The sequence below is a fragment of the Rattus norvegicus genome, chromosome 2, assembly GCF_036323735.1.
Source record: "Rattus norvegicus strain BN/NHsdMcwi chromosome 2, GRCr8, whole genome shotgun sequence".
NCBI classification, from domain to species: Eukaryota; Metazoa; Chordata; class Mammalia; order Rodentia; family Muridae; genus Rattus; species Rattus norvegicus.
Window position 1 is genome coordinate 151,279,384 of NC_086020.1, and position 21,256 is coordinate 151,300,639.

At 37.9% G+C, this 21,256-nt stretch overlaps 1 protein-coding gene across 2 annotated transcripts in view; it reads right to left on the minus strand.

Moving 5' to 3' along the window:
- The window catches only part of Vom2r47 (vomeronasal 2 receptor, 47), a 35,748-nt gene extending 14,724 nt beyond the window's left edge, over window positions 1–21,024 (minus strand). Inside the window, exons 1-4 of one of the 2 annotated variants that reach the window (XM_006232462.3) lie at window positions 20,789–21,024; window positions 15,454–15,745; window positions 11,979–12,839; window positions 4,950–5,180 (exon numbers count right to left, since the gene is read on the minus strand). In XM_006232462.3, the coding sequence (XP_006232524.2) occupies window positions 4,950–5,180; window positions 11,979–12,839; window positions 15,454–15,745; window positions 20,789–21,024 (1,620 nt within the window). Of the gene's footprint in view, window positions 1–4,949; window positions 5,181–11,978; window positions 12,840–15,453; window positions 15,746–20,788 lie in introns of those variants that run through there. The other variant, NM_001099506.1, reaches the window with a different exon arrangement.
- Window positions 21,025–21,256: the final 232 nt, after the last annotated feature.

A 21,256-nucleotide genomic window follows, 5' to 3' on the forward strand; every position in this document is an offset into this window, starting at 1 on the left:
AAGAACACATGATCATCTCATTAGATGCCAAGAAAACATTTGACAAAATTCAACGCTCCTTTATGTTAAAAGTCTTGGGAGTTGGGGATTTAGCTCAGTGGTAGAATGCTTGCCTAGCAAGCACAAGGCCCTGGGTTCGGTCCCCAGCTCAAAAAAAAAAAAAAAGGAGTAAAAGTCTTGGAAATATTAGAAATTCAAGGCCCATGCCTAAACATAATAAAATCAATATACAGCAAATCAGTACCCAACATCAAACTAAATGGAGAGAAACTTGAAGACATCACACTAAAATCAGGAACTAGACAAGGCTGCCCACTTTCTTCCTACTTATTCCATATAGTACTCAAAGTCCTAACCAGCGCAATCAGGAAACAAAAGGAGGTTAAAGGGATTAAAATTGGAAAAGAAGAAGTCAAAAATCACTATTTGCAGAGGATATGATAGTGTACTTAAGTGACCCCCAAAAATTCCACCAGAGAACTACAGAGCCTGCAACAACTTCATCAAAGTGGCTGGGTATAAAATTAACTCAAACAAATCAGTAGCCTTCCTCTACTCAAAGGATAAACAGGCTGAGAAAGAAATTAGGGAAATGACACTCTTCACAATAGTCACAAAAAATATAACATACCTTGGTCTGACTCTAACCAAGCAAGTGAAAGTTCTGTATGGCAAGAACTTCAAGTCTCTGAAGAAAGAAATTGAAGAAGATCTCAAGGTTGGACCACTGAATTATAGGGGAAATCAGGGCAGGGGGGTGGGAAGTGGTAGGTGGTTGTGTGGGGAAAAGAGTATAACATTTGAAATATAAATAAAAAGTATCAAATAGAAAATGAAATGAAATGAATGGAAAGAAATGAAATGGGGGACATAACAACAGATACTAAGGAAATTTAAAAAAGGATTTGGTCTTTTTTTAAAAATCTGTATTCCACAAAGTTGGAAAATGTAAAGAAATCGGAAAAGTATTATTTTATAATTATCACTTGCTAAAGTTAAATAAAATCAACTTAGAAAGTTTAAAAGACCCCAAAACTCTAAGGATATAGATGCAGTGGTTAAAATCTTCTAACCAATCAAAAAAATTTACTTTAGGGCTAGTAGGTTTTAGTAGAAAATTCTGCCAGACTTTCAAAATAGAGCTAATGTTAATATTCCTCAAATTATTCCACAAAACAAAAACAGAAGGAACATTGCTAAATTCATTTTATGAGGCCACAATCACCCTGATAACAAAACCACCGCAAGACTCAACAAAGAGAAACACAGACCAATATGCCTCTTGAGCACTGATGCAAAAATGATACATAGAATCCATGTTTCCATAAAAAGATTATCCACCATGATCAGCCAGGTTTCAATCTAGAGATACAGGGACGTTTTAACTTATGAAAATCTGTTAATGTAATCAACTATATAAATAAAGGGAAAGAAAAAATCGACATGATCATTTCATTAGATGCTGAAAAAACTTAGGGCAAAACTCAACACCCCATCATAATAAAAGTCTTGGAGAGATCAGTGACAAAGAGACATACCTAAACATAATAAATGCAATATCCAGAAAGCCAGCAACCAACATCAAACTACATGTACAGAAATTCAAAACCGTCCACTAAAATCAGGATTGAAACAAGGTTCTTAATTCTCTCTCTCTCTCTCTCTCTCTCTCTATATATATATATATATATATATATATATATATATATATATATATATATATTCATACAGGACTTGAAGTTCTAGCTAAAGCAATAACACAACTAAAGGAGATCAAGGGACTACAAATTAGAAAGAGGGACGTCAAAGTATCACTATTTGGAAATGATATGATAGTATACATAAGTGACCACAAATATTCTACCAGAGAACTCCTTTAGCTGATAAATGTTTTCTGCAACATTGCTGGATATAAGAGTAACTCAAAAAAAATTACTAGTTCTCTTCTAAAGAACTGACAATAGGGCTGAGAAAGAAATCAGGAAACACTGCCCTTTATAATAGATGCAATCAATATAAAATATCTTGTGGGAATGCTAATCAACTGAAAGGCCTATAAAACAAGAATTTCAAGTCTTTGAGGAAAGAAATTCAAGAAGATATGAGAAGATGGAAAGTTTTCCCATTCTCATGGATCAGAGGAATCCATGACCTAAGTATAACATGGCAAAAATATCTATCTTACCAAAAGCAATGTACAGATTCAATGCAATTCCCATCAGTTTTCCAATACAATTCTTTACAGTCCTTTCTGTGCAATGAAAGAACTTCTGGAGGTATCCTCACCCCTAATTTCAAGCTCTTCCACCAAGCTATAATAATGAAAACCACCTGGTATTGGGATAGCAACAGACAGGTCAATAAATGTCATTGAATCTAAGAACTAGAATTAAATCCACATGCTTATGGACCTGATTTTTAACAAAGAAACCAAAATGTACAATTGAAAAAAAAGCATCCTCAACAAACAGTGGCTGTCTAACTGGATGTCAGCAAGTAGACGAATGCAAATAGGTTCATATCTATCATAATACACAAAACTGAAGTCCTGTTGTATCGAAGTCCTCAACATTGATTCAGATACACTAACCCTGATAGAAAGAAAAATGGGGAATAGTCACAAAATACATTAACACAGGCCACAACTTTCTGAATAGAACACCAATAGGACAGGCACTAAAACTGACAATTAATAACTGGGACTTCATGAAACCAAAAAGTTCCTGTATGACAAAGAATGCTGTCATTCAGACAAGCTGCAGCCTACAGAATGAGAAAAGATCTTGACCAATCTCACATCTGACAGAGAGCTGTTTTTCAAAATACATAAGGAACTCAAGAAACTAGACATCGCCATACCTAATAGTCCAATTAAATTGGGGTACAAATCTAAACAGAGAATTCTCAACAGAGGAATTTCAAATAGCAAATAAAAACTTAAAGAATGTTCAACATCTTTAGCTATCAGTGTAAAGCAAGTCAAAATTTTTAGATCCACCTTACCCATCAGAATGAATAACCTCAAAAACACAGAGACAGCTCATATTGGCAAGAATGTGAAACAATCTTCCATTCCTAGAGGGAGTGAAAACTTGTACAACTACTTTGAAAATCAACATGGCAGTTTCCCAGGAAGTTGGGAACTAATCTACCTGAAGATCCAGCTATATCAGTCCCAGACGTATACCCAAAGGATGCTGCTCAACTATATTCACAGCAGCTTTTGTTTTAAATGGCCAGAAACTGGATGTCCCTAAACCACAGAACAGATAAATAAAATGTGGTACATTTACACAACATATTATTCAGCCCATGAAAACAATGGCATAATGAAATTGGCAGACAAATGGATAGAACTGGAAAAAATCATCCTGACTGTGGAAACCTGTACCCAGAAAAAAAACAAACATGGAATGTACTCACTTGTAAATACATATTAGCTGTAAAGTAAATGATAACAATGCTACAATCCACAGACTCAAAGAAGCTAAGAAACAAGAAGAGCTCAAGGGGTTATGTATGAATCTCCCTGGGAAGGAAAAGTAGAAGACATTATTGGTGGAGGACATGGGGATGGGAACAGGAGGGATGAAGTAGGGAGGAGGATGGAGGGTGAGAAAAACAGGAGAGACAAGGGGAATTTGAGGCCATATATGGGATGAGCTAGAAACACAGTGCAATGGCAGCTCACAGGAGTATAAGAAAGTGACTGTAGCTAAGACTCGTAGCAAAGTGGAGTGCAGAGCCTTAACTGGCCATCTCCTGTAAGACTTCTAGCAGAGGGATTAGGATACCAACCCAGCCACATAACCTTTCACGAGCAATTTGTCTTGCCTGCAAGATGTGTTCAGTGAATGACTGCACAGAAATTGTGGGAATGACCAACCACTGACTGGCTCAGCCTAAGAGTTTAAGACTCATGCAGCAAGAAAAGGGCCACACCTGACGCTATCAGAATGGCTAGGATCCAGAGGCTGGATGGCCCAGACACCTAGGATAGAATCAAAGACAACTAGGGGGGAAAGTCAATGAAAAAAATGCCTAAGGATATTCTGCTACACTCAAATTGGTGTCTGGTCCCATTTTAATTAGAGAACCTTCATCCAACAACTGATGGAAACAGATGCAGAGACTCACAGCCAAATATTAGGTAGAATTGGGAAATCATGTAGAAGAGGGAGAGAGAAAGGATTGTAGGAGACAGAAAGGTCAAGGACACCATGAGAAAACCCACAGAATCAATTAACCTAGGATTTCACAGAGACTGAACCAACAACCAGGGAGCCTGCATGAGACTGACCTAGGCCCTCTGCAAATCTCTGATGGTTATATAGTTGGGTCTATCTGTGATATTAACAGAAGGAGCTAGGATGTTTCTGACTCTTGGAACTCTTTTCCTAATACTGAGTTGGTGGCATTGTACAGCCTTAATACAAGGGGAGGTGTTTAGTCTTCATTTGCTATATTTAGTTGATAGATCCATGGGAGGCTTGGCCTGTTCTGAATAGAAAGGAAGAAGGAGTTGATGAAGGTGGGGTAGATATGAGGTGGGGGATGGGTTGAGGAGATGGTGGAGGGTTACTACAGTTGGGATGTAAAAAAAAGTAAAAAAATAGAAAGATTTGATAGATTGAATAAATTCTTATTAAATAATTAAAATGCAAAAACCATGAAAACTTATAACCCCAATTTTAATGCAAAAAATAAAAACTACTATATTCTACTGAAACATTTTCAAAATATTGATCCACTACTAAATTAAAGTTCTCATGTATTTTAGTATAATATGGATTCTGTAAATTCTAAATAAAAAACATGGAAAAACATGCTACACTAAGGAAATTGGTTTTGAATATAGCAAAAATTTCAAGCGTTTTGTATTTATTTAGTGCCTGAAAAATACACTTTTCTCTATATATATAAACAAAACATTTGCTGAACAAACTAACCTCTGAAGATTCAGTGTTCCAGAATAATGTTGAGTTCTTTGAAAGGACAAGTTCATATTTAGAACTTGTGAATTTGTATTCTCCAAACTTGACAAAGGCAATTTCTCCAGCATCATCCATTTGCCAATTGAGAATATCATAATATCCATTTTTCACGTCTCCACTTCTATCAAGTTCTATTTTGCGTCCATCATGGGTAGTAAATTCCATTCTCATAATATAAATCATTAGCTAATAAGGAAGAGGAAGAAAAAAGTGAAACTAAGGAGCAATTTGTAAGTATTTAATTACTTAGGAAATAAAGATTTGTCATATGTAATTCACGGTAATTTTTTTTTGCCACCTCTGTTTTTGTTGACCACTCTGATATCTACCCATCATTGATGTCAATTCAAACATAAAACATGTTTGGGTAAATCGAGATGTGCTGTGCTTATAATATTCAAACTGGAATATAAAGATGTAAAAGGAATGGAAACTACCTAATTAATACTCTCCCATTATTATTTTAATATTATAACACATTAAAATATGACAACAGAGTAAATGCAATGTTAGACATGCCGGATTAAATAATTTGTATAATTCTATTTTACCTATTTTTTCCTTAACTTTGGCCACTGGATAAAAATTGTATGTTTTTGTTAGACTTATATTAAGCTTATGCTAATATTTAGCAGTATAATATAGCCATACCAAGAGACAGGAGAAGATTTAAAATATTTTCATTCCCCTTACCCTTTACCCCACTTTCCCTCTGAAAAGATAAAGAAGTCCACAACTATTGCCTTCTTTTGAAAATTTCAAACTAGTAGAGAGACTGGACAATCAGGTACTAAAATTTAAATTAGAATTTACGTTGCTATTGTGTTACAGTTTTCTCCCAAATTGAAACGTTTCATCCTTTCAGGATAGTGCTTTAAGTGGTAAGGTAAACAACTCAAAATAGCAACAGGAAGTCCCTGAAACTGACAGAGTAAACAAGAAAAACTGAGAGTCGTTCTCAGACTATGTTAAAGTGAAAAGAAGACTCAGGCAAGTGGCAAAGATTCTTGAGAACAGACCACCTGCTAGCAAGAAACAAAAACCAGCTGAGTAGCCTGGAAGTTATTTATACCAACTTGGGAAGGACACACTTTTGAGCTGCTCAAAGGCTGTGCTCCAGGTTCCGTTTTTGTATACTGACACCCAGCTGGGGTGGCCTTGGAGATACAGCTGTCTTAGAGTCACTTCTGCTCCTTTAAGTAACCCCTCATCCATCTGCCTTTAATTATCCTCAATAAAACTCAGTGGTTTACTAAGTTAGATTATGGTGGTATCTGAACTGTGGCCTGTTTGGGGCTCCCTATCTGGGATAAGTAGATGTATGTGTTGAGTCTCCACAGGTAAAGCTTTGTCACATAAGAGTTGCTCTTGTAGAAAGAATGTTGAAAGACCCTAGGGGAAGTAATGGCTGATTGACTTATGAAATTAGAAATTCTTCGTTTTTCAGAAAGAGTCCACTTTAGTTGGACTATGCAGCCAGATCCAGAGTGACATGCATGGTATGTACTCATTAAAAAGTAGATGTTAACATTAAAGTATAGGATAAACAGGCTACAATTCACAGACCCAATATTTCTATTAACAAAGAAAAACCAAGGGAAGATGCTTGAATCTCACTCAGAAGGGGAAATAAATCAGACCACTGAAATAATTGGAGGGAGTGAACTGAGTAGTAAAGGGTAGGGAGGGGAACAGGGATTGGGATTGGGAGTGGGGAGGGGAGAAGATTCAGAAAGAAAATGGAAATCAGGGGTGGGGGAATCTCTAAAAAAGAGTAGGCTTCAAAGAGTCTATGGGGTGACCCAAGCTGAGACCTCTGCCAGCTGGGGATATTGAGCCTTGAAAACCTACCTCTTGTAGCCACGTAGGACTTGCCATGGGGAAAAGTTGCCACCAACCTACCTACAAAACTTTCCACCCAAAATTCATCCTGCCTACAAGAAATGCAGGAATAAAGATAGAGCAGAGATCAAGGAAATTGGCAACCAATGACTGACCCAATTTGAGACCCACATCAAAAGAGAGATCCAGCCCCTGACACTATGAATGATACTCTGTTTTCTTGCAGAAGGAACCTAGCAGAACTGTGTTCTGAGAGGCCTCATCCAGCAGCTATGGAAAAAGAAACAAAGTCCACAGTCAAACAATAGGCAGAGCTCATGGAATCTTGTGGAAGAGTGAGGAAAAGGACTGAAGGAGTCAGAGGGATCAAGGACACCATGAAAATACCCACAAAGTCAAATAACCTTGGCTCATGGTGCCTCACAGAGACTAAAACACTAACCAGAGAACATGCAGGGGATAGACCTAACCCCTCCACACACAAGTGTCAGATGTGTAGATTCATGTCAGTCCCTTAAGAATTCAAGTGGATGCTGTCTCTGATTCCATTGCCTATGATTGGATCTCTTTCCGAAGTTAGGATGCCTTGTCTAACCTCAGTGGAAGATGATGAACTTATTCCTGCTTTGACATAATGTAACAGGACAGGTTGGTATGCAAGGCGGGATTCCTATTTTCTGAGGAAAAGGAGATGGGGAAATGTAGAAGGACTGTGAAGTGGGACTGGGTGGAGATGACAGATGGGGCTGTGATCAAGCTATAAGGTGAATAAATACATTAATTAGGAAATATATTAGAATTAAAGATAGATATTATGGAGAATGCTATGTGAAAACAGCCTTTGTCTAACTAACACCTTACCTCATTAACTTTAGGTAGGTAAGAGCATGTTTTCTTTAGCATAAACATAATCCACCACGCAGGCCATATTGTTAATCTTCATCTATACCGCATGCTGCACTTGTATTTCTCAACCAAAGGACCGAATGTGGTCACAGGCTCTCCACAGACCAACAAGACTGCAGAAGCTGGTAGAAGGAGCCCATGTGATTGAGTCTAAAATCTTAAGTCTCTTGATTATGCTAAATATTATGATCATGATCAAGGCACACAGTTAACAAAGATTATTTGCCTGATTTGTAAAGAGAAGATAATTATTCTTTCTAGTCTTTGTAGTGGGGATTAAAAACTATATATCTAAAACAAAACATGCTAACTAAATATACTAAGAAAGTGTTTCAATCACCATTCACTCCTATTTTTTTTCACCTGGCATTGTATTTTTCCTTAGCCTCTTTTCCTGTCTGTTATTCTCTATTATCATGAAAATCTGTGTCAGAAATCATGAAAAATTAACTCTTATTGCCAAGTCCATGAAATAGTCTTTATACCTTCCTTACCAAAAGAGTCAAACAAATTAATGGTCAAAGACTTCCACACTCTGGACATCTACACTCTGCCCCTTCCCTAGATCAGCTTTCCCACAGTTTCACTTCTTAGTCATTATAGGATGGTAGGACACAGTTATCTATGATCATATATTTCTTAAGAATTTAGGAATGCAAGATGGTTATTAGGCATGTATCTAATCCCACAAACTGATGCAAGGAACATAATGTAAACTTGACTCTGGAGAAGGAAAAGGAGCAGAAGTAAAATAGGAAGACAAAAAAATGCAAAGGACTTTAGAAATGTCCAAGTAAATAAAAGAACTCCAAAGGTTTTCTAGCCTTGTCTATCGGCAGGATAAGCTTGAAACATAAGTAAAGACTGTGTCTTCATTTTCGTTTCTTTTAAAAACTTTAAGTTGATACTTTTACCAGACTTTCTTGTTTATATATTCTTTTCTAGTATAAGGACTTAAATTGTTTTAACTTGTTGACATACAGTGCTATGTGGAGAAGAAAAATCCCTGATATGAACTATTGATTTGATGTAGACACTATGTGATCACTAGCCTATCTTTAAAGTCTTTCCACCTACCATAATTGTCCCACTGAGCAAATTTAAAGTTATCATTTCAATGTTCAGATAAGCTATAGGATCGTTATTCAGTATTGAAGAGTATTCTTTATTGTGACAGAAATATTCAAAGGACTTCTAGTCAAATCATATTTTTGATATCAAAAGGATACTTAATTTATCAATGTGTATTATTTACAGCTTTCTTGGTACCAGGGAACACCTGTTGTTCTAGTTTTGTTTTGTTGCTGTGAAAAATACCATGACTGAAGCAATCTGGGGGAAGAGAGTTATTTGGTTTACATTTCCAGGTCCCAACCCATAGTTGATGGAAATCAGGTTAAGAACATACAGGCTTCACTACAGAAGAATGTTGCTTATTGACTTAGTCTCTAGCATTTATGATGAGCTTCTGTAAGGCAAAGGACACTGTGGTTAGGACAAAACAGCAACCAACAGATTGGGAAAAGATCTCTACCAATCCTACAACAGATAGAGGCCTTATATCCAAAATATACAAAGAACTCAAGAAGTTAGACCACAGGGAGACAAATAACCCTATTAAAAAATGGGGTTCAGAGCTAAACAAACAATTCACAGCTGAGGAATGCCGAATGGCTGAGAAACACCTAAAGAAATGTTCAACATCTTTAGTCATAAGGGAAATGCAAATCAAAACAACCCTGAGGGAGGCTGCATAAGCTCCCAGAAGGGGCAGCACAGGTCTTCCTGGTTGCTGCCGCCACAAAGAGCCCGTGGGCAGCACCCCGCGAGCGAACTTGAGCCTCGGGACCACAGGTAAGACCAATTTTTCTGCTGCAAGAAAGCTGCCTGGTGAACTCAAGACACAGGCCCACAGGAACAGCTGAAGACCTGTAGAGAGGAAAAACTACACACCCGAAAGCAGAACACTCTGTCCCCATAACTGACTGAAAGAGAGGAAAACAGGTCTACAGCACTCCTGACACACAGGCTTGAGATTTCACCACACACCAGTGAGAATGGCTAAGATCAAAAACTCAGGTGACAGCAGATGCTGGCGAGGATGTGGAGAAAGAGGAACACTCCTCCATTGTTGGTGGGATTGCAGACTGGTACAACCATTCTGGAAATCAGTCTGGAGGTTCCTCAGAAAATTGGACATTGAACTGCCTGAGGATCCAGCTATACCTCTTTTGGGCATATACCCAAAAGATGCCCCAACATATAAAAAAGATACATGCTCCACTATGTTCATCGCAGCCTTATTTATAATAGCCAGAAGCTGGAAAGAACCCAGATGCCCTTCAACAGAGGAATGGATACAGAAAATGTGGTACATCTACACAATGGAATATTACTCAGCTATCAAAAACAACGGCTTTATGAAATTCGTAGGCAAATGGTTGGAACTGGAAAATATTATCCTGAGTGAGCTAACCCAATCACAGAAAGACATACATGGTATGCACTCATTGATAAGTGGCTATTAGCCCAAATGCTTGAATTACCCTAGATGCCTAGAACAAATGAAACTCAAGACGGATGATCAAAATGTGAATGTTTCACGCCTTCTTTAAAAGGGGAACAAGAATACCCTTGGCAGGGAAGAGAGAGGCAAAGATTAAAACAGAGACTGAAGTAACACCCATTCAGAGCCTGCCCCACATGTGGCCCATACATATACAGCCACCCAATTAGACAAGATGGATGAAGCAAAGAAGTGCAGACCGACAGGAGCCGGATGTAGATCGCTCCTGAGAGACACAGCCAGAATACAGCAAATACAGAGGTGAATGCCAGCAGCAAACCACTGAACTGAGAATAGAACCCCCGTTGAAGGAATCAGAGAAAGAACTGGAAGAGCTTGAAGGGGCTGGAGACCCCATATGTACAACAATGCCAAACAACCAGAGCTTCCAGGGACTAAGCCACTACCTAAAGACTATACATGGACTGACCCTGGACTCTGACCTCATAGGTAGCAATGAATATCTTAGTAAGAGCACCAGTGGAAGGGGAAGCCCTGGGTCCTGCTAAGACTGAACCCCCAGTGAACTAGACTGTTGGGGGGAGGGCGGCAATGGGGGGAGGGTTGGGAGGGGAATACCCATAAGGAAGGGGAGGGGGAAGGGTTAGGAGGATTTTTGCCCGGAAACCGGGAAAGGGAATAACACTCGAAATGTATATAAGAAATACTCAAGTTAATAAAAAAAAAAAAAAGAATAGTCACATAGTCACATATTGGAAGGTAATGGGGTGGGGTTGGGGATTGAATTGGGTTAGCTGGGAAACTAAGTACAGCCAGGAAATGGCGTGTAGACCAGCATTAAAATGAAATGGAAATGCAATGGTCCCTGCCACTGTAGCCATTTAACATCATGTTATAGAAGAGTAAAGTAATAATGATCAGGCAAGGGAGACTTGCTGCGGGGCTGACAGGTCCAGAGCAAAGATGTTCAAGTTCTATATTTCCAGTTAAAAAAAAGTCAAGGACAGAAGTAAGCAGGACATCTTAGGTGAGACCACTCCAAGGTTACTCAGCTTACTGGGTACCAACATTGAAATTGTTTGGCAGTAGGTGAGGGATGAGAACTGTGGATGTGAATCTCTCAGATAACCCCTGCAATTTTTAGCTCTGGGCATACATCCTTTGGTTTGGCTCCTACTTATCATATGAAGACCTTATCTCTTATTCGAGTATTTTCAAGATACATGAGACTAATGGTTAAGATAAAATTTCTTGAGTGTAATGGACATTATATACAATGTCCAAAGTCATCGTGAGCTGGAGAGACATACATGCCTTTGCCTAACATGAAGTTTTTGAACCCAAGTTGTTATCTTAGTTTGCAAGTTGAAGAGACCAAAGGAAGTAACCAGAGTCACTACCTCATGCTTTACTACTAGATAATTTTAAATTTCATTTTTATGAAGAAAGACTGCCTATTTTTTAAAAGGCAGTGTGTGTTTGAGTGTGTGTGTGTGTGTGTGTGTGTGACACAGGTTTGTTATCATTGACAAAAGATCTAATAATTTGGTAACAAATGAGCAGTTAAAATGAACAAGCAAGTCATCCAGGCAAGTATTGTTGATGTGAAATTATATGGAAGCAAATGAGCAGTTTCAATGAGCCATTGGCAATAAAACCTTGGTTTTTTTTTTTTTTCTCATGCTATATCATAGCGTCAAATAACTTACTTCGAAGGGGTCAAAGTTAGGTATTTGTGAGCATTTTACATCTGGTTGCGGTACATCACATCTGCTTAAACGATCCAGGGCATGAGCCAAAAGATACACGGCTTGTTTAACATTGTTTGTGATTCTTAGCTGGGATGTATCCAGATAAGTATTTTTCAGATCCTCCAGCTTCTCCTCTCCAGTGCATAGCCGATCAGACATGGCATAAAATCTGTCTTCTTTACCAGTCATATTCCCTCTGTAGTCCACATTGTAAGGCACACTACTGTTGGGCCAGGTACAGTTAAAAGCAGTTTGCCAGAATTCAATGGTCAAGACATCATTTGGATCCTTGCTAGGGTGTACATCATAAAGAAATTCTTTTAATCCAGGTATAACACTTCTCGGGATTGCAAATCCAATGGTTCCACCGAAATAGGGAAAATACTCAGGCTTTGCAATGAGAGCTGAGGTAATCCAGGCTTCACTGGCTATCCATGTCCTGTCGGTTATGTTATGATGAACCACTTCCAGCACAAAGGGTCTGAGGTCAATGTCAGTTGCATAAAGCACAACGACTTTTGCAGTGGAACTCTTTACTGCATTAATAGCTTTTTGCATTTTCTCATTGGAGTAGACTTTTGGAATGGTTTCAGAGAAAGCAACGCAGAGGTTGGACCTCTCCAGTTTTTCCTTAAAGGATTTTATTCCATATTTTCCATAATCATCATCAGCTGCAATAGCACCTACCCAGACCCAACCAAAGTGTTTGATAAGATTCACCATGGCCTCAGTCTGGATTTTATCACTGGGTATTGTGCGATAAAAAGTTGGAAACCGGAAATGGTCACTAAGAATTGAGGAGGAAGAAGTATAGCCCACCTAAAATTAAGAATAGTTATAATTACTAGAAAGTAAGAGTCAAATCTTTTTTTGTTTGTTTGTTTATCAAGATTTATTTACTTATCTTATGTTTATGACCACACTGTCCTTGACACGCCAGAAGAGGGCATCAGATCCAATCACAGATGGTTGTGAGCCACCATGTGGTTGCTGGGAATTGAACTTTGGAAAAGCAACCAGTGCTCTTAATCGTTGAGCTATCTCTCTAGCACCCTCAAGAGCCAAATCTTAAGTGACATCTTCAAAATATTGAGGAGAGAGCTTAGCAGTTCTCCCATGGCCCTCTCATCCTTCTCTAGACAATGACTTTCTACTGGATCTTCCACTTGTTGGAGATTGGGACTATTCGGCAACACTTTGGTTGCCTTATTGACACTAAGGTATCAGGACTGCCAATTGTCAAGATGAAGAAACTGAATATCACTAGTTTTCATGGGTGAGACCACAGCAGTGACAGGAAGGTAACTTATATTTGCCTTCATCCTGCTGGACGTTAGTCATTCCCCTGAGTCAGGATATCCAGACTCTTCATTAGCTTTAGCATCTCATGTGCAGTAATGATGGACTGAGTTCAAGTTCAGTCTGCTCAGTAGTAGAAGTTTGTCTCCTGTGTGCTCTCCTGGTCTCACCTCTTATTTCCTACTTCTGTACTGTTCTTTCTTCTCTAATTTTCGTTTCTTGATGTCAGGTCTTCTGAGTATGTAGTATCTAAAACTTGACTTGAGAGATATGATAATATGGACTACTCTAATCAAAGGCATAAACACTGTTGTCTTACAAAGTTAATAGAAACTCTCTTTTTAATGTACATAGTAAGATAAATGGAAAACCATATCATCTTCACTTGGTCAGTAATCTTCATTCGCACTTAGCATTTAGGGATACCTAAGCATGGAAAGGCACATTTTCTGAGAATCTTTCATGTATCCATGTTGCAATGTACTCTCTGTGTTGGTGACTTGCTCCCCAAACCATGTTACCTTCTCCACAATCCAGTCTCACTTATTAAGGCATCAATTCCAGTAATGTTCTATAACTCCCTAGCTCCAGTTGATTCCTTCGTTAATAGTGTATTATTCCTGAGTTCTCTATTCCTCTGTTCTTTTTACTATTCTTGTATTTTTCTTTGTATTCTTCTTTCTCACCATAGCAGATACATGCAATATATTATGTAGGAATGAATCTCTTACAGAAGGAATATCAGATTTTTAAAGTTTCATAAATTATTTATCATATAAGATCTTGTTACTTGGACTTCCACAGTTCTTGTTTCCCCCACAAGAAAATTAATATCATGATAACCTGTACTATTTGGTTTCTTGATATTAAAGTCATAAAGAGAATATTTGTCCTAATCTTTTTTCCTAGATTTGCTTTAAAAGACATTATGAAGAAGTATATCTAAAGTCCCTAGGCTATGCTTGAGTTCACTAGAGTTTACTGGAAGATAGAGCTCATACCAACTGCAATTTGGAGGAACTACATAAAGTCCAACACTAAGATAAATGCCAAGTCACCCACCTTTCCTTGTATTCTTTTTCACAGTACTTTTGTAGTCTCCCCACACTCACATTTGAAAACCCCCCAATTAAATACCTTGTTAGATTGGGGTTGTGGATCATTAATGTATCCTTTGTCTACAAAAGGCCACTCACTCAATTTTATCCCAAGTATCAAAACAGAAAGAAAAAGGAAAGAAAGAAAGGAGGAAGGGAAGGAAGGAAGGAAGGAAGGAAGGAAGGAAGGAAGGAAGGAAGGGAGGGAGGGAGGGAGGGAGGAAGGAAGGGAAAAGAAAAGAAAAAAGGACAGAGAGGGGGAGGGAGGGAGGAGGGAGAGAGAGAGAGAGATGAGTAAAATATTCCTATTATTTCAGTATCACCAATAAGCTCTCTCACCATTCCTATTAATACATTTGACGCTTTAATGACATAGTCATTGGAATATTTCTAGATCTTTTAATTTTTCCTAAGGTAAAATTCCCAGGTCCATTTTAGCATGTTAGTGTGATGATTTTGTTAATGACTCACGAGCATCAACAGAGACCCAAAGAAAAACCTGTGCCTTATTCCAGCCACCAATCCACCACCAAGTATTTACAGATGACCTCTACTGTGCTCTACACAGTACAAGGAGCACAGTGACCAGTAGGATGTTAATATCCACGTCACTGCCTCATAGGTCATTCAGGCAAGCCGGATTCTCTAGGAGACTGAGCAATCTTGAGCAATGTCTAAATAGACTGTGGTGTACACTGCTACGGCTTGGTTGAACAGAGTAACTGGGAAAATCCAGCCTCTATTTTGTCTCTGTAGCTTAGTTCAGGATCTCTGAACCTCAGTGTTATTTGTAATAATTTATACATGCCATTTGTATTTCTCTCTCTTTTTTTCTTTTGGGTTTTTTAAGACAGGATTTCTATGTGCAACAGCAGCCCTGACTTTCTTGGAACCTACTATTAGACCAGGCTGGCCTTGACCACATAGACATCCACCTTCCTCTACCTCCCAAGTTCTAGTACTAAAGGCCTGTGCCACAACTCCTGGCACAGCGTTCATATTTCTTTCTAAGTACATAGCACACGATTCCGAGATACCTGACTCATGTAATACACCTCCAGAATTCTTGAAGAAGCAACTGACAAAGATGATCCCCCTGATCCAATAATTCCTGCTAGATATTTTCCAGAGCTGTTTCTAAAATTGGGTTTATATTCTTCCTGTCCTGTAAGAAACACGAAAGTTGACTCCACTGTTTTCGAGATGGAGAAACAGGTGTCAAAAATCTGGTAGCCCAGAGTGTGGTTGGGCAAAATGTCCTTCCTCTCATTAATCTCCTTGATGGTGTGAATCATGGTTTTCATCCAGCGGAAACCCCGGAAATTAAACCTGGAAAGGAAAAGCCTTGGTGAGACACTGACCACTGGGGGTGGGGGATCATTGAGGAGGTGAGGGAAATGGGGAGCTTTCCAGGAAGGGAGCTTCAGCTGAGTGATTATAGCTTTTTGCTAAAGCAACAGAAGTTATCTCAGTTGTCTGAACCTGTCAATTTTTTATAAATGACAGGACAATCTTAAAGATTAAAGTATTAGTCATATTCAGTCTTGGTAAGTGTTTGTTTTATTTTTGGCACCTATGTATCTTTTACATGCTACAGTGTTTTTAAAATTCTAGGTTTTTTCAAAAAATATTCTTCTAGTCATAATTCTCTTCGCCAAACACACGTAACTATCCCTTTGAACAGGCTCTCTCATTTAGTTGGAGGTCCCTAGGGACATGATCCTTCTGGCTTACTTTCTTCTGAACATTAAATATAATGATAAAATAGTTTTAATACATTAAATACATGTGGCAGAAGTTATTAAAAACAGCATGCAAATTTCTGTATACAATGATCCAATTGCTGCATGCATTTTACTGAGAGATGTTTAACTGAAGTTGTCTTCTTGCTGTCCTCATGTAAAAAGATAAATATGAGCCTCCTATTTTTTATCAACATCCATTAAAAAGTAAACATTTGTCCCTATAACCTATCACCATATTGTTTTCAAGGCCTTCTACATGAAACCATACCAAAACTTCCTCTTCCTGTCCTCTTTTTCACCTGAATTCTAACTGTATTTTAACAAAAATTATGCAAAGTAGTTATGTGAGTAACTGTTTTCTTGTTATGCTCTATAGCTAGCTGTACTATTTTAATTTTACATCTTCACTTTAATAATACTTTAGCTTATACCTAAAAATACTTATGAATATTTACTATTCATAATTTGGAATTTTCCTTCCTGTCTCTGTGTAAATGCACATTCTGTTATGTGTGAAGAATACATGTCAATGACAAGTCACTCTTCTTCAGTCACTCCCCACCTTATTGTCGGAAATATGGTTCCTCATTGATCCTGGATCCTGATGTGGCTAACCCAACCTGCCAGGAAGCCCTAGTGATTTTCTTATCCCTGCCTCTGAGCACTCGCGTTGTAGAAGGACAACACACCAAATTGTTTTGTTTGAAACTCTCAAACAGGTCCTACCAAATGAGACATCTACTCAGAGTGGTCTAATTTATTTGTGCTTTGCTTTAGATTTGCTTTTCATTTAGTATGCAGCTGTTGAGTTCCTCTGGTGAGATAGAGAGAGAGACAGAGAGATAGATAGCTAGCTAGCTAGCTAGATAGATAGATAGATAGATAGATAGACAGATGATGGATGGATAGATAGATAGATAGATAGATAGATAGATAGATAGATAGATAATAGAGATAGAGGTAGATATTGCAATAAAGAAGATCCTATTTTCAATTTTTTAACCAAGAAAATGTTAATCTATGTAGGGAAAAATAAATCAAGCAACATTATTAAAACAAACAGTGATGGGGTTAGATTATGAGCAATGAAATTCAAAGAGTATGCAGCCAAGACTATAACAGCTACACCAAGACTTGCAGGATTACAGAGACGTTGGGGACAAGGTTGCAGACAGACGCTGGCGAGAGGTTACTACAACTGTAGAAAGTCATTCCAACTTTAACAACATTCAAGGTCTGAAGAGATAAGTATTTATGAAGACAGTGTGTGGAACATAACACAATTAAAGTGAAGAAAAAAAACAGAAGAGACTAGAACACAACAGGCTTTACCATACTGTTACTTAGTTTCCAAGTTCACACTGATGACATCATACTTCAAAATAAGTACAGCAGTATCCTTTAAAGTAAGATAGAATTTCATTTCAAGAGCTAGAAAAATATCCACCTGCTTTGAGCCTGTAACTCTATCCTTAAATTAACTAGAGTTTTAATTAGTTCTTCCCAAAGGAATAAGGCTATTTTCCCCAAACTAAGTTATTTACAGTATTAGAAAAACTGGAATAATCCTGAGCATCCAGCTGTGGTTTATCAGGTGTGGGGGAATATTTTCTATTATTAAAAATCCTTGATTAAAGAGAAAGGACTGAAAGAGCTTGAAGGAGCTTGAGACCCCATGTGAACAACAATGCCAACCAATCAGAGCTTCCAGGGACTAAGCCACTACCCAAAGATTATACATCTTTGGACTGACCCTGGACTCCAACTGCATCCATAGCAATGAATAGCCTAGAGCACCAGTGGAAGGGGAAGCCCTTGGTCCTGCCAAGATTGAACCCCCAATGAACGTAGTTGTTGGGGGGAGGGTGGTAATGGGGGTTGGATGGGGAGGGGAACACCCATATAGAAGGGGAGAGGAAGGAGTTAGGGGGATGTTGGCCCGGAAACCGGGAAAGGGAATAACAATTGAAATGTAAATAAGAAATACCCAAGTTAATAAAGATGGAGGAAAAAAGAAAGAAAGAAAGAAAGAAAGAAAGAAAGAAAGAAAGAAAGAAAGAAAGAAAGAAAGAAAAATCCTTGATTCAAGAAATGATATAGTAGTGTGAATGGACCAGGCAATGAAATGGGCAGTAGGCATCTTACTAAAACTGCACACAAGGGATGGGACCCTTAAAGATTAACAAGGAAAATGTCTCAATGTAAATAGGTGAGATTTGGGAAGAGTGTTGTTCATTCAATGGTTTCTATTATGATGACCATAGTATTATTAAATAGTGTATCATTTTTTCTTCAAACATAAATTATAAATTTAACTTCTGTGTGCCTTAACCAAAGCAACATATAAGACACTCATTTCTTTGTATTATTCCATTGCAATATTTTCAGAATAATACAAATTTTCCTCTTTTATACAATTTACCCAATGGTTACCAGAAACTAGTATCTTGCAAAAGTTGTTGATTTCAGAATGAAATTTCTCCAAACCTGTATTGAGTTCCTGAAGCAGTTCTTGTTATAGTAAATGATGGCACACTGAAATTTACTTTAAATTGGATCATCCTAGCTTCCGAATACTACATAGAGCGCGGCTTGTTTCAGGTGCTCTCACCCTAGGAGAATTTGCATTACATAAAGAAAGTATAAACTACTTGGAGAACAATGAGTTTGGGTACAAATAGGGCGACTGCGGATTGTTAATAATAAAAATGAATTATATGGAATAATTTTAAAGAAGTATATTTTAAAAATATAAAACTAAGGGGTATCCACTCAAATCCTAACTGTAAAAATTAGGCAGATCTCTAAATAACGATAGTAATAAAATTAGTTTTTCCAAAGAATAGTTTTACTTTTCACATTATTTCTATCATAGGGCATATAAAATTAGTTCTTTTTTATAATTTATTTTGTACGCTTCGGTGCTATTCTTCATGTCTGGCTGTGTGAGAGTGCTACAGACAATTGTGAGTTGCCATGTGGGTACAGGGAATTGAACGGCGTCCTCTGAAAGAGAAGCTAGTGTTCTCATTGTTCTCCAAGTAGCTTATACTTCCTTCATGTAATGCAAATTCTCCTCGGGTGAGAGCGCCTGAACAGGTTGCACTCTGTGTAGTGTTTGTAAGCTAGGATGGATCTAATTTAAAGTAAATTTCATCTCTCAAGCCCCACAGAATTATTCCTATGAGGCAAAGAATCTATATTGAAAATTTTGAAAACCTAGGATATGATGGCACATACTTGTAAACACAGCACCCATAGTGCAGAATGAGGAGAAATTTTACAATTTCAAGGGTAACCTAGTCTACTTTGTAGTTCACTGACAAGCTAGGGCAAATGTTGAGGTCTATCTCTGCAATCCAAGAAGTATAACAGTATTACTTAAATTATTACTTATTGGATTTTCCATCTGAACTTTTGTAGAAAATAATCTTCCAAGGCTCAAGGAAAAACTGGAGACTAAGTCAAGTAAATTGAATCATGAAAATCTCATGTGGGGCATTATGGTAAAGAGGGGACAGCTGTGACTAAGTGATCTGCTGCTGTGACAGCAGAGTCATTATTCACAACTTCCCGTGCCATTGTAAGAATGGAACCTGTTTAGAGAGACAAAGAAAGTGTTAATTAGGGACTCAAGGCAAGCCTCGCTTTGTCAGCAAGCATACTGAAGATTGCTCCTTTCAATAATTACTCAAATATGGAGCATAAAATGGTATAAAAGGAAAAGAGTTGGGATTGGTATATATTTAATGATGAAAGAAACTGCAATAATATTTAAATGTTCCCCTACAGCTATAATGACCTCACAGCATCACGGGAAAGCCTGCCATATTAGGTAAATTGTCCAATATAAATAGTGCCAGGGCTAACTTCATCCTATTTAAATCATGAGCTTCTTCTTCTTATGCAAAAGTGGATATAAAAAATAAAGAATGCTGAGTTTTGATGGCAATTGTAGGTGACAGGGTTTTTTCCTTTAATTTTTGACATTCTTTCCATATCTAAACATCTCATTCTCTCTCTATGTAAGATATGTGTACCTATATCTATCAATATCTCTAATTTTATCTCTATATCTCTATATTCCCAGATATTTGTTCTATCACAACTATTTTTCACAACAATTGCTATATTTGAGTATCAGTAATTCCAGTTTTTTGATATGGTATCTCTCAGGACACAGCAGTAGGGACAGATTTTCCTACAGGTCAGAATCCTATCACGAGCCTTTCCTCAGACACGAGGCAGAGTTCCCGGACTGCGCACTTGAGCTTTATCTTGTAACAATGAACAGTGACGCTGCAGCACCTCTGCTTCTCAGATCTCAGTGTTCACACACAGCAGCAGAGGTCTGAACGTGTAAGTTTTCTTCTGCTAAGGAGGTATGCAATTCCTGGTTCTATATGTCTAACAAGCTTTTAGATACTGCTGCTGCCGGTCCAAGAGAATCTTCTGAGAAGCAACTTTCTGAGTTACAATTACGTAAAAACTCCCCCCTATAACTGAGATGAAGTAAAATAAAACCAGAATGAAAGAACTTTAACTTGAATCCAGACTCCATGTTAACCACTCTTCTATGGCTACCGAAATTAATATGAAAAGAAAAAAAGATTTAATAAAGGCTTACCCCTCGCACATGGCTGATTCTGGCTCCTCATCAGGGTCAATTTTGGGGATGGTTCTGTAGTGAACAGGAAATAGTCCTCCAATAACCATGGAGTGGTTTTCACTATCTACGTATCCAGTCAGATTAAACTTGCGAAGCAGCCTGCATGTCACATTCTGGTCTTTATTTTGAGCACTTGATTCAACCCATAAAAATAAAGTTAATTGGAGAATCAAGCATTTCTTTCTGCTATCCATTTGGATATGGATAATTCTGAGGATAATAAAACTTTGAGTTTGTAGATAAAGTGTTGAAATTACACAGGATTTAAGGATGTTCCTTGATGAAGTGTAAGAGTATGTATGTGCCTAAGCCAGTGACCAGCTTGCGGCTCCTTGCTATATAATTTCATGTTGTAAACAGATATCACAATCACTTACAATTTGTGGATCTGGAATAGGAGCTGAACAGTCCTCTGAGAGGAGACAA